The sequence below is a fragment of the Haliotis rubra genome, unplaced genomic scaffold (genome assembly GCF_003918875.1).
Source record: "Haliotis rubra isolate DU_JTF1 unplaced genomic scaffold, ASM391887v1 Scf57, whole genome shotgun sequence".
In the NCBI taxonomy this organism is placed as follows: Eukaryota; Metazoa; Mollusca; class Gastropoda; order Lepetellida; family Haliotidae; genus Haliotis; species Haliotis rubra.
The window spans coordinates 1,128,472-1,143,369 of NW_025767268.1; the positions used below are offsets into that span (position 1 = coordinate 1,128,472).

A 14,898-nucleotide genomic window follows, 5' to 3' on the forward strand; every position below is an offset into this window, starting at 1 on the left:
TTGGCCAAGTGTAAATTTTTTAAGGCCCATTTGAGTTCTTAGGCAAACGAGTCTTAGGTCAAGGTCAGGGACACAATTTTAATACAAAAGTAAAGACTATTGCAAATTTGTAAGATTTATTGTATCAGGGCACGTTCCAGTTTTGCTAATTAGGCAAGTGTAAAAGAAATGTATACTGTTCATGTAACATGATAAATAGAATATTTGTAAGGTACAACATTATTTCCTTCAAACAGTATTTTAACGAAAATTTTCAATATAAGATGTAGATTGTTCATTGATCTTTCGAGCTTAACTACTGATTTAGTTCAGCATCCACCAATTTCTTGGTTAACCTGTGTGTTCCAATTTTGGAATCAACACGTAAAAAAGTAAATGTTGTCGTAGCTGTAGCAAATTGTACAAGGTTTTGCTGGTCCATCTACCTCAACACTTATAACTGCACAGTCTTGGACGTTTGCTTCATCGCGTTATAGATGAAAGAGTTGTTGATAGGGACAAACTGACCAGTGATGATCTTTATGACCTCTTGGGCTGCGACACCACCCATCATGGCTGCCACTGAGTGAAGCTCTGCTGCCCCATAGCGGCAAATTTCATGGACAAAATCATCCTTGACAGTTGGCGGCAGTCCCCAGTCGTGAAGTAACTTGACTATGAAGGCCTTCAGTTTAATTATGTCAGATTCAACTTGATCATTGTACCAGCCAGGGTAACGGTTGAATTCCTCATAAAACTTGTCTACACCTCGCAAGAGGATGTAGAAGATCAAATCATCTCCCTCTTCATCTTCCAAACACATTCCTAATTCTGCGATGTTTGCTTTGGAGGAGTTATACTCTTCTGCTAAACTGCGACATCGGACAACCCGCATAAAAGATGCATTTTTACAAAATAACCTGACATCCTTCTCTGTGATGGTATTTGGTCCCTTCCCGATCTCTTGCAGCAATCTCTGGACATGTTGCATCACTTCCTCCATGTCACGTTCTGCGTGTTCACGGTACACGTTCTGCAGCTGGATGTAGCGCTTGGAATCAGCTGTCATGTCAGGAATGGTTCCTCTCAGAGGAAGAGAACCTTTCATTTGTACAAAGTCTTTCACAGCCTTGGCGAGGATCCAAAATGATTTACTCTCACTATTCAGATGACAGCAAGCTGGATCTTCAAATATTTTTTTGACTTCTGATGGGATTGAAGTTGGAACAAGTGCAGAGTTGAGATGTTGTACAGCTTCCTCAAAGTTCTCCTCCTCTTCAGGGATATCATCTTCTTTCTTCATGGTTCCTTGTCTTATCATGGCTTTCAACTGGGTTTTCTCCTTGTAGTTTTTTGGTGCTTGTCCATTGTGCTCTTCTTTCCATTGTTGCAGGAACTTGTACAGGACTACCAACCAGGGTGTATGTGAATGTTCCTTTTTCGTCATATTTGCAAGATCAAGACTATCACAGTATTGGACCAGTCCAGAGAAAGGGTTGTCCAGTCGGAGGTCATCATGAGCACTGTCTGGATGTGATTCTATCACTGTGTGCTCTTTGACCACCAGTCTCATTTCACCAATGAATCCATAACAGCGACACACAAGCAGTGGCACACCTTTCTCCCACAGTAACTCATCCAGCTGAAGCAGAGTCCGCTCAGACAGGTTGGTAGCAATAACTATGCTGAAGGTGGTGAAGAAATCAGGGTTGCTCTGTAGCAGATTTTCAGCACTCTCCTCAACAAAGTCACCAGTGACATCATCATTCAACTCAGCCAGGAATTCTGTGGCTACTTGAGCGAGACTCCTCCCCAGGCTATCTTTGGATAAGAAGAAGTTATTTCCAACATCTTCACCACTAACTTTATTGCCATCCACAATGGTGTAGGAGCCCACACCTGGGAGGATGAGGTTCTTCAGTATCTCTGTCCCCGTTGCCGTTACATTGATGAGACAAACTCGAGCTGACTCCAGAGCAGTCTGACCATGGTCACCCCACAATCTGAGCTGCCTGTCATATTTATTATTCTTGTCAAGTCCACTTTTGCTGGGAGCTGCCATGCTGCTACGTTTAATAACACAATATGCATCTGAATCTGAAATAGAAGGAATATGATAATAGTATATCATCATAGTCAGATTACATATTTTCATGGCATTGAACTAACCAAAATATAGCTTTATTTTTGTATTAAATGAACCGTTAAGAATCTACACTTCTGAAAAAACAATGTTTTGAGCTCCAACACACTGGAACGATGTACCGGTATATAGCTATACAGGTTCAGATATACTGTATTAAGCTGATGTAATCAACATAAAGATTTTACGCCAGACACATTTCTTTTAAAATGTTAAACTTAAAATTATAAAGTTTTCAGAATGAAGCATTTAAGAACAAGCAACAGTGTATTATTATTTTTTTTTTCCTTAGACTGTTTTGTCAATGCATTATTTCAATAAATATATATTCGATTGACAATAAAAGCTTTAACCATTACGCCACCACACTGCCCTATATTCCATTACAGATCACATCAGACGATTCACAGCGACCTTCCACAATCTTTGACTAACAAATGAAGTGACTAACCATGCGAAGAAGAAGTCATCCTAAGCCAATAAGAAGCAGCTTTCTCTAGTTTTAAGGCACCAGCATCATCAGAATGATGCATTGTCAGGGAGTGGTGTTATTTAACAGTCAAACACACATTGCCAATTTGAAGCTAGGTAGGCTAATGACAGACTGACTGACTGAGTTTGGTTTTACACTGCTTTTAGCAATATTCCAGCAACATCAATGCGCGGGGCACCAGAAATGGGCTTCACACATTGTACCCATGTGGGGATTCAAACCGGTTCTTCGGTGCCCAACGCTTTAACCACTAGGCTACCCCAGCCCTAGGTAGGCTAATGAATCAGGGCACTATTAGGGCTGGCTATGGATAGAGTTAATAGAAACTGATGATCGTTAACTAAATTGATTGACTCAGTCAATAAATTTATGAAAAGTAAATTTGACAAAAAAATCCAAAAGAAATCTAATATTTCACATCACTGGTGAGCAGTGATACATTTATTCATGGCTGAACAACAAAAACAGCCTATTGACCATCGTTTACAAACAACCTTTAACTAATAACATAACTTTGTGTGTTATGTGTAGTAATTAAGACTACTTTTCATCTCAATAGTTCAAGTATGATATTATCGAGAGTAGAATTTTCATATTGATAATCATTGATAATTTTTCCCATCGACAACATTTCCAATTATCAATCTTTTTAGTCAGCCCAAGGCAAATAATTTTGTGCTTATTTACACCATGAAATTTGTCTGCAGCATATTCAACCCTTTTCATTCATTTCTGTAACTCCTGAGGCAGGACCTGATAACTCTGCTCAAAAAGTAATAGTGTCAATGTAGCTCAGTTGGTTAGCTGTCAGACTGACAATCCAAAAGTTGGGAGTTTGCATCCAACAGATTCTCACAAAACTGATTGCTTGTCAAAGTAACGTGACCTACGGCCAAGATCATCATCACAAAATGCCATTTCTGGTGTCCTCGCCATCCCTGATAGTTAATAAATTCGTTGGGCCAACATTGGCCAACGTAGGCCCAATGATGGCCAATGTTGGTCCAACATTGGCCCAACGTTGCTATCTGGGATGATGTTGCTGGAATATTGCTAAAAGCCGGGTAAAAACCAAACTCAGTCAGTCAGTCATCACAAAATGATGTGGCGACTTATTCTAAGGAGGCTCCACCCAGTTATTTACCTTTCTGCACATGCACAGAAACCATTTTCTCTGTGATCTTGAAACATACAAAATTTACTCGAATAGTGTTGGACATATTCTTTGAAAGTATTAAGACTCATATCACTGCTCATTACTAACCCTAAGGGTGCCTAATCCAAAGGAGGGTAATGGGGTGACTGATCGGCAAGTGGTGCCAAACCCTAAGAAGATGCATGAAGATGAGATTGATTAGAAAGGGTTATCTAACCCTACTAGTCGTATGGGGGTGTTGATTGGAAAGGCCATGTTAACGCTATGGATCGATGAATAACCAGTAAAGCGATGCCTGGAAAGTGTCGGCAGTAAACAGCATATAGCGATATACAACATACAAGCGATAAGGAAAGAGTTGTTTACAACCTACACCAACGCTAACAGTGTTGGTGTAGGTTTAGCCGAGACCGCGATGCGGTCCTATACAGTCAAGACATGACCCTGCATCACGGCCGAGAACACCACCTTCATAAATCCTATTCAGATTCTAGCGGCCGATTACCCCTCGTATTTTCTTGCGATTTTTAAATATATTTCCTGTGGGTTTTGACTGAAAAGTCGATACCGATGTAAACCCAGATAAATTCCTATACATACACGTAACTGTCATATTTTTGTGATCATACATTTAGATATTAATGGGCCTGAAACCCGTTGAGGTCTTGTTTTAACGATAGCGAGCTGACATGTTGACATGTTGTGCGCATGCGCCAAATTTCTATAGTCCGTATCGGAGGACGTTCTTCATTAGCGGTACGCAATGCTCACTCTCGCCTCCCGTTTCGCTCGCTCGTACTTTGGGTGAATCACACTTAATGTATGTTACATTTCTCTGCTTTTATGTCATAATTTACAGATTTTCCTTGCAGAGAGGATTCCATTCATATCTCTACGAAAAGATGTGTCCATGGGATCTAGCAGATGTATTAATATACAACGCAGTGCACAGAAGACTTAACCCCATGGATGCCGAGGTTTATTTTCTCTGAAGTTCTGAAAAATGAACGTTGAGCGAGAATTGCGTTAGTGAGGCACTGCTTCTAGCTACGGCTATAACACAGATATGTAGAGTATTTAATTTCCTATCCGGTGATGTAAATTTGAAGCACAAATACACAGGCGGTTTGGAAAGTAGAATTTGTTAAGGTTGTCTGAAAAGCAGTAAATGTCTCCGTTTACAGCACGACGATTTCTTTATCTGGCATCTTTAATGAAACTTTGTGCGAATAAAATACTGCTTGATATCTGAACGACAGAACAACATATGAAATGGATTTGTATGCTTATGTATAACTTTCTACGTTCAATATGAAAAATGGCTTGACGAAAGTTGATTTTCCTCTGACGTCAAGCAACGACAGAGAGGACACACACATATATATATACCCGTTGATCCAATCTTTTTCAATACAAAAATCCACATTGTAACCGGATACGTTTTGTTATTATCACAAATTATAAAGAATTAGGAAATCGCACACGAGAAAGGAGGTAATAGCTAAATGGATGGTCCTATCTACCTAGAAATTAGTTGTTAGATTCCCAAACTCTTTTGATTATGTAGATGTATTTTGACTAACGTTGCATCCTTATTAACAGAGATCGAGCCTCAAATATAATGAAATTTCTGAAAATACGACACCACATTAGTTGCATGTTGTAAATATTTGGCAATGCCGGAGAAAGATGACATCTGTATGTTGTTTAGTATATATCTGACCTAATTTCCATTCAAGGTATAAAATCTCGGTTTATCATAGTATCAAATGTTTTTTAGCTTCCATTAGATGTTATATTCGTAATCTGATGGAGAAGAAGTGAATGAGTATTGTTTTACACTACTATTAGCAATATTCCAGCAATATCACGGCGGGGGGACACCAGAAATGGGTTTCCCACATTGTGGCAGAATAAGTTGGACATGTGCACTGAAGTAGGTATCAATAAATTACATTCAATAAAACTAACTATCGGTTGACGAGGTTATTATGCGAAGATGTCGTATTGGCCACACAAGATATACGCATTAATAGTTACTAATAGGTGAGGATCCTCAGCTTAGTGTCCCACGTGATGAAAGAATCGCAGCCAAACATGACCTGCTTGACTGTTTATTTTTCTATCACAAAGGATAAATATTTCAGTGCCAAAACGGTTAAAGATCTCTTTAATAATGTTAACTGTCATTTCTTTATTGATGTTATAAAAGAAATTGACCTGATCGATAAAATTTGATTGATCTATTTTGTAGATACGCATTTTTTATATAGTCTACGTCTCGTCCGTCCGTCCGAAATCATTTTGTTTCCGGAGCAAACTCAAAAACTGTTCAATATTTGTCAACCCAAATTGGTAGGTATATTAAACAGAACCTAAAGTGGTGCCTTTTGATACTTACAATTTTTTGTCATTTTTATTTTTCGCGGTTTCCATGGACACGATTCAAACTTTGTCTCAAAAGGAGGGGTGTGCTTCGTTTCCGGAACACAACTCGAAAACCGTTCAATATCTTTCAACAGAACTTATTAGATATATGAGACATACCCGAAAGTGGTTCCTTTTTCTATTTGCGGATTTTGGACATTCATATTTTTCCCGATTTCCATGTAAACGATTCTGACTTAGTCTAAAAGAAAATCAAGTTGGACTTTAAGTAGCTGTCAAATGATCTTCTTCTTGTTGAAAAATATTGAACGGTTTTTTAATTAAGACTCTGGAAACAAAATTACATGCCTCGGGTTGGGTTGGAGGGAGTGATAAATGAATTGTTATAGTCACGATATATCTAAAATATTGCCGGTGTGACTATAATCTTTACTCACTCACTCACCATTTGAATAATTTCCTTGATAGATAAACGATTGGATAGTTTACCATGTATCTTACTGTATACAACGCGCGCACTTGTTTTGCTTCGTTTTCGCGAATATCAAAGAAAATATTTCAAAATATAATATTTATGTTCCAATATTATGACCGGGTCAGGTCTCGGATTGTTCATTATCATGTGGCTACTCTCTTCATTATCATGTGGCTACTCTCTACTTATCTGTGGCTACTCTCTTCATTATCATGTGGCTACTCTCTTCACTATCATGTGGCTACTCTTTATACGATACGAAGAAAGGTGAACTCATAAATACCCCTTTGGTACGGAACTATCAGAGGGGTGCTTGCGATTGGGCAAAAGGAGGACATGTAATGTTTTTTTAATTTTTTTGGTACAGTTCTTGCAGAAATAAAGTGAACAGTTTAATATCATGTCATGGGATTATTGGCACTATTTAGTGATTACACCGTGTATATTATAAAAAAACAAAACGAGTATATCGTTCAACGTTTGTGACAAGCGCGCACCTAGTGAATCATTCAACACCATTGTCAATAAAAAGATATAATACAAATTTCATAACCATGATAATTCCTTATAGATATGTGTGTATATACATTTAAACATATATTAATAACTTTCCTAAAGTAAAAGATCTTGTTGTACTAATATATCCTTTAAAGTATTTTTCTTTGAGAACATACAGATCTTATCAAATCTATAAAACAATATATGGAAAGAATCTGTACCATTTGATAGCATATTGGAAGAACCATTCGATCCATGTAACCTCAGAACTTTATACATGGAGGGAAAAGCATGCAGATAATCTATGCTGTTGTGTAATGGATATTGCCTTGAAGGGGGAAAAAATAGTCAATAACAATGGCAAACTGATATTTATACAGAAATATCGAAATATAATTGGATGGAAAACTATTTACCGTCAAGAACAACGAATAAGACAAAGTTCAGATAATTAATTCCAACACTATATTATTCATAGAATGCTGACAACAGATAAAAACACGTTCAAATATAAAATTGTAGCATATTCTCTATATTCTTTGTGCAGTGCTGAAACTGAAAATATCATTCGTTTGTTATTTTAATGTACACAGGTAAAACTATTGAGCAATAACCTTATAAAATAGACAGAAAATAAATCCGGTACTAAACTAAAAGTAGAATAGAATCACATCATTTTTTGGCTGTGTGAATTTATTATACCTTGCAACAAAAATTATCTCCATAATACTACCGAACTAAAACATACCTCCTGAAATCTACATCATTTAGAAAAATATATCTCATACACAGTCTGTGAATACGACAAATTTGTGACCTCGTTTTTCATTTTGCACTACGTTGTATATTAATAAATCTGCTTGATTCCATGGACACATCTTTTGGTAGAGATATGAATGGAATCCTCTCTGCAAGGAAAATCTGTAAATTATGACATAAAAGCAGAGAAATGTAAATACATTAAGTGTGATTCACCCAAAGTACGAGCGCGCGAAATGGGAGGCGAGAGTGAGCATTGCGTACCGCTAATGAAGAACGTCCTCCGATACGGACTATAGAAATTTGGCGCATGCGCACAACATGTCAAACATGTCAGCTCGCTATCGTTAAAACAAGACCTCAACGGGTTTCAGGCCCATTAATATCTAAATGTATGATCACAAAAATATGACAGTTACGTGTATGTATAGGGAATTTATCTGGGAGTACATCGGTATCGACTTTTCAGTCAAAAACCCACAGGAAATATATTTAAAAAATCTCAAGAAAATACGAGGGGTAATCGGCCACTAGAATCTGAATAGGATTTATGAAGGTGGTGTTCTCGGCCGTGATGCAGGGTCATGTCTTGACTGTATAGGACCGCATCGCGGCTCTCGGCTAGTGTAGGTTGTGAACAACCCAGTAACACAACTAAACATAACGATAAAAGACGCGCACGAAGTCTGTGAAGTGATAGTCAGAGTCGGCAGCCAGAGCTAGGCAGCGCTATATAAGCATCTAGAACCGGTAAACTGCATTGTTGCCTCCATATTAAAAGTATCACATCGTCTCCACCAATATTAGAACGGAATAGTAGTGTCTACTAGTGACACACCGCAACGCTGAGCCAGGGTCGTTTATTCAGTTACATTCAACTACAAGTTTGTATCTGCGACCACAGTTGCACACTGAACCAGATTAATGTCTAACGACCCATTTCACAGTAATCTAACTGACCTACATCACATACCAATAACAAATCACCCTGACGAAAATGATCATTCGCTGGGCGCCGCCATCTTGAATATGGTCTCGTTCACGCGAGATCTTGTCACGCATCGCAAAACTAACTCTAAGGACCGTTCATAATATTTGTGATGAGGATTTTTTTTTCCGTTTTTTTTAATTTGATTTATTTGTTTGTTGTTGTGTTTTGGTTTTTTCTTGTTTTTTTTTGTTTGATTTGTTTTTTTGGGTCACCCATTTTGTTCTGGGGAGGGGGGCTATCAATTTTGTGCACATGATTTTGACATGACATGCAGGGGGACACTTACATTGTACATATATTTTTTGTTGTTTAATTATATTGTGTGTGTGTTTGTGTGTTGTGTTTGTTTTTGGTTTTTTGGAGGGGTTGTCATTCACATTGTACATGCTTCTCCATAAAACCACTATTATATGGTCTCTGATAAAACTCATCATCAAACTTTAGATCGGAACACAAATTAAAAGTGTACTTGAGACACACCTTTGTCTAATGCCAGCATTGCAAGAATGTGCACAAGAGAAAGTTCAAGTATCTCTCATGAATTTACATTTGGATGAATACATACTATCCGTACTGAAGGTCGGGTGGATTATTATTGGTGGATGGCCAGTATACCCGGGCGCACGCACGCACGCACGCACACACACGCACGCACGCACACAACATTTTATTCAGCAATCCAAAACTACCAAAAGGCGCCAGTTCACCACTAGACCTACCTATATAATTATGTCAAATGTTTTGATGTGCAAAATTGTTGCAATCGAAACACACACAAAAAATATTTTATTCAGAAATCCAAAACTACCAAAAGGCACCAGTTCACTACTAGACCTACCTATGTATGAAGTTTGGTGATGAAACAGTGAACAGTTTTTACCTTCTGCTCCGGAAAAGAGCACTACCACCAATGTTTTCAGTCAAAGTGAAACTTATTGCCATGGAAACGCCCAAAATATTTTATTCAGAAATCCAAAACTACCAAAAGGCACCGGTAGACCACCAGATCTATCCATGTGCCAAGTTTGGTGAAGAAACATTGCATGGTTTTAAAGTTCTGCTCCGGAATAGAGCACTACCACTAATTTCAGTCTAGGTCAAACCTGTTGCCATGGAAACGCCAAAAGTAATTTATTCAGAAATCCAAAAGTACCAATAGGCACCAGTTCATCACCAGATCTATCTGTGTGCCATGTTTGGTGAAGAAACATTGAACGGTTTCAAAATTTTGCTCCGGAAAAGACAAATGTGCACAGACGCACGCACGGACGGACGGAATCCATTTTAATAACCCCACCCCCTACCCCGCAAAACGCGTTGCGGGGGATAAAAAAAGAAAGGTCACTTACATTGAACCATATGTCCAGATCACTCTTGATGCGACTATAGAGGCCGATATCCTTGACTACAGAATACGTGCCCACCTGCACAGTCAGACTGTCCATAATGAACCACCCAATACGCAGTGATGGGATGTTGAACAAGTTGATCTTCAAATAGAGCGTGTTCTCATTGTGACTGGGTCTCCGATTTTGCCCAGCACTTCTCGTCTTCCAGAAACCAGTGAACGATTATCACAGCGCTGTTTCACATTCAGTTGCTCTGTGTTATGAAAATTTTAGATATGAATGAAAAAAAAGTTTCGTTTATTTTGAGGTTGTAAATCGATATCCATGGAAATTCTACAGATTTACAGATGATCCACAGCATTACTCCTGGGTGAACTGCTGGACAAGTAGCACATAAATTATGAAGTCCAAAGGTCAGGGGGAAATTCTTCTCTGGGAAATTCTTTTCGGGTGAGGAGTGGAGTCATACCGCGGTCTGTTGGCATACGTTCGTTGTTGTTTGATATCAATCTGTAAATTGGCATCGCCAAGTCTGTGGCTGGTTGGTTGTTGTTTAACGCCGCACTCAGCAATATTCAAGCTATATAGTACGACAGTCTGTAAATAATCGAGTCAGACAATCCAGTGTTCAACATCATTGCAACTGGGATACGATGATATGTGTCAACCAAGTCAGCGAGCCTGACCACCCGATCCCGTTAGTCGCCTCTTACGGCAAGCATAGGTTACTGAGGATCAATTCTAACCCAGACATTCACGGGTGCACAAAGTCTGTGAACTCTTTTACACAGCGTCAAATGAGGAGATATGATTGAAGGCGCAACGATCCGGATGGCTTTACGTGGGTCGATCAAAAAGTACGTAGACTTACTGTATTCTCGATGTCCAATGTTAGAAAAGCTTCCATTTTGTTTTGAACAAATCTTTAGCAAAGTCATATCCAAAATTTCACATATGTGGGTAATGTGGTTAACGAGATATTAGTCATTGGGGTATTGCTAACAAAACTGCAGAAAATGAAAACGATCTGTCATTTGGTACCTCTTGGATAATGGTATGCCCGCAGAGTATATCATATAAAATATGTTCAGTATAGTATTGGATGAGTTCCCGTCATAATCAACAGTAAAAGATTTGGATTGCTTAATTTATATTTAGTCGAGGGCTGTTTGTTAAGGACACCCCCATTTTAATCTTCCTAAAACATTGTGCCCAGATATTCAAGCTGTTTACCATATATTGTGAGCTGACACTTGTGTAACCATTCAGTGTTTAGTTTGAACCCTTGGCATCATGTATGAATAAGTGAAAACATTAGAATAAGTTATGTCCTTATGATTACGTCATCTGAAAGGGGATGGGTAGTGTCTCCAAAACAAGCTCTTTCAGTCAACATGAAGGGGAGGAGTCACTTTGACAAGCGATTGTAATTTCAGATGCTTTTTTATGAACTTTGATATCTAAGTGTGATTCTAGGGGACTCTATGAATCTCAAACACACAAAATATTTCTTGCATATTTTGTTTCCTGAAGTTTTTGATGCATTTATTGTAGATTTTGCGTTTCAAAAGGTCAAACAAAATGGGGATCGTGAGACTGGAACATAGCAAAACCAAATTGCTTGAGCTTGACAGATTATGTGTAAAAAAAACATAAAAATACCTGCATTTGTATCGTTTTCTTGGTGACTCTACATACTTTTTGATCGCCCCTCGTATGTTACACCTACATTTCTAAACGAGTGAAATATTGATTGTATATTTTCGGATAAATAGTCACAAGTACGTATACAGTCAGATAACTGTTTTACATGGAATAGTTATGATCTAAGGTCCATTTCCGGGCCAAGATTTCAATACGATGATTTGACTCGTAGTAGAACAGCAAAATAAACAAATATGTGTCGCCAGAAAGCTGAAACAGCGTATAGAAGAATAAAAGAGATGCCACGACGTGGGAAGACGTGATAAAAGATGCTTAATAATGTTCCATGCATACTATTAGCAATAATTCACTAGCTACTGTACCTCTTCGGATTCGTCTTCAAAGCAGGTAGAAGCAGCTCCGCTATTTTTGTTAAATCCAAGACTTGCCACTTGTCTCTGTGAAAATTCACAACAATATACAAAATCATTATTAAAAATATTGTGCAGGTTTGATCAAGATTTTGATTGAAATAGATTTGTGAACTCTCGCGATGACAGATTTACGCTCTATACTTATGTTAATGTTGTATGACTATATTATTATTTTTATGTAAGTTACAGGTATTTGTTCATTAAGCCGAAACGTAAGGCAACAACGGATGTCAGGACAGGCTATTTGAATACATACTGTCATAAACTACGTCGTGCTTCATCATCCAGTTTATAAGGATTATCATCATCATATGCATGTACAAACCTGATATCTCAGTACCGTCAAGTTATATTATTTAACTATATTGGCCACTAACATCATTTACATAAATACACACCTGCCTCATTGAATATTCATTGAATATATTGAATACAAAGGAAAGTGTGATGCAGGCGATTAATACGCCGACAAACACAACCGTTTTCAAATCGAGAACAAGAACATTATTTTAATGTCTCTTGAGTCAAGAGTTTTGAAAGTTGAGTTTATGTCAATTGGTGGCAACGAGTAAGCCTTGTGGTGAAATCACTTGGAGAAGGCTGGGAACCTATCATTCTATTTCTCCCACAGTATAATGTGTTAACCCCATTTCTGCTGACAACAGCTGGTATAGCCTGAGTATTGCCAAGTGCCGCGTACAGCCTCACTCCCTCACACTATTCCCGGTTGTAAAATCCCACAAATCGTAAGCCCCAAAAAATAATTTAAAAAGGAATAATTAAAATAACCCAAACAATAGTCTTTTTCTTTAAAGCTCCAATTCGCTCGTGCAAGTTCCTCAGGTCATAGTGTAACAAACGGACAAACTGCCCCGTAAGCTATAAAAAACAACTGCAATTGTACCACAAGCCATGTATGTATTTTGTTTTTGTTTGTTTGTTGTTTAACGCCGCACTCAGCAATATTCCAGCTATATGATTAGCTGTCACTAATCGAGTCTGGACCAGACAATCCAGTGATCAACAGCATGAACATCAATATACGCAATATGTACTGGGCCCGCAGCTTGTCGTAAGAGGCAACTGGGTATTGGATGGTCAGGCTCGGTGACTTAGATTATGTTTATGATTTCACTCACTGATCTGTCCAATCCATACATAATCAGTGCGCATTTATTCACATTTTTAAAGAACGCTTGCTCAACATGTTTGACCAAACTTGGACATGTCCTCTTGAAAAGAGTCCACGATATAAGTTATATACAGAATAGAAGAGTCTTCTTGATCCAGAGGGGTATCTATCTTCCCATTTGGAATATTAATTGATCAAAAAGTAAACTATTGATCAAATTCTGAGCTGGTGTCTTGCGTTTAAGGAATAAAGAAGGTGGCATTATATTGACCTGTCTCTAAGAAATTGTCCTGTATGTAAATTAGAAACTTAGAAGATGAATATAACGGGTTTTTTAAAATGTCCGGATTATAAAGATTTTTGCCTTACAATTTGCAAGTTAACATGATATCTTTTAGCAATATCCCAAAAGAAAACTGAAGACATTGCCATTCTAGCTCGTTTCATCTATAATGCATACGAAATGGTAGTAAAGTTAGAAAAATAGTAAATAGGTATTAAAATTTCAGTCCAGCTTTAGATGTATATGCCACTAATATATTTTACTGGGAGTGCAAGATAATCTATGCAGGTAGACAGATATATGCTATGCATTTTGAGAAACTGTTTCCTATATTTTCGTTCATACCTGTTTGGAACATATGTATATGGGCCTGTGGCCTTCATACGTAATAACCCGAGAAGACCCGGGTTAGAATTGGTCTTCAGTAACCCATGCTTGTCGTAAGCGGCGACTGACTAGATCGGGCGGTCAGGCTCGCTGACTTGGTTGACGCATGGCACTGTATCCCAATTGCGTAGATCGATGCTGTCGATCACTGGATTGTCTTGTCCACAGACTCGATTATTTACAGACTGTTGTCATATAGCTGGAATACTGCTGAGTGCGGAGTTAAACAGCAATCAAAGAAACATCCATTCGTAACAGAGATTTGAAGAAGATTCATAGAGAAACATACATACTTTGTCTCGACTAAGCAGAACGTCACTATCACGACCGGTGTCAAGAAGAAAGGGACAAAACAAATATACCAGCAGATGGCGCTTTTCTCCAAACGTCGAGCTGGTGCGTGGTTACATGATAGGAATAACGCATGAATAATATAGTCAATATGAGATGTGACAGTCAGAAACATTTCCATTTCATATACAGTAATCGAGGACCATTCATTTCGAGGATAATGTAGGCACTACGTGATACTTATGGATGCAAATACTGAGGGCAATATTTCAGCTACTTTATGCCTTCGTATCGCCTTCCTGTTCGATAAACAACCATTGATATGAGTATGATTAATTGTTTAGTCATCAGACTGTCATGTTGTCGCATGTTTCACCAGCCTCATCGAAACATTCACAGGAGTTACGTTTCCATTACCTGACGACCCGTGAAGATCCGGGATAGAATAGGTCTTCAGCAACCCATTCTTGCCACAAAAGGCGACTATGCTTGTTGT

General features: G+C 38.3%; 2 protein-coding genes across 4 annotated transcripts in view; both read right to left on the minus strand.

Moving 5' to 3' along the window:
* LOC124254242 (glutathione synthetase-like) overlaps nucleotides 1–12,339 on the minus strand; it is a 37,452-nt gene extending 25,113 nt beyond the window's left edge. Inside the window, exon 1 of one of the 2 annotated variants that reach the window (XM_046688148.1) lies at nucleotides 12,259–12,339. The gene's annotated coding sequence lies outside the window, so the exon portion shown is untranslated. Of the gene's footprint in view, nucleotides 1–12,246 lie in introns of both variants that reach the window. The other variant, XM_046688149.1, reaches the window with a different exon arrangement.
* LOC124254237 (NEDD8-activating enzyme E1 regulatory subunit-like) lies at nucleotides 100–10,256 on the minus strand. Of its 2 annotated transcripts, none has more exons than XM_046688128.1 (2): nucleotides 10,232–10,256; nucleotides 100–2,076 (listed from the first exon to the last, which is right to left on the minus strand). In XM_046688128.1, exons 1-2 carry the CDS (start codon nucleotides 10,239–10,241, stop codon nucleotides 434–436), a joined length of 1,653 nt encoding a protein of 550 aa, XP_046544084.1. In that variant the 5' UTR covers nucleotides 10,242–10,256; the 3' UTR covers nucleotides 100–433. The 2 variants fall into 2 exon arrangements, with proteins under 2 accessions (XP_046544084.1, XP_046544085.1); XM_046688129.1 differs by lacking the exon at nucleotides 10,232–10,256 and adding an exon at nucleotides 8,865–8,947.
* Nucleotides 12,340–14,898: the final 2,559 nt, after the last annotated feature.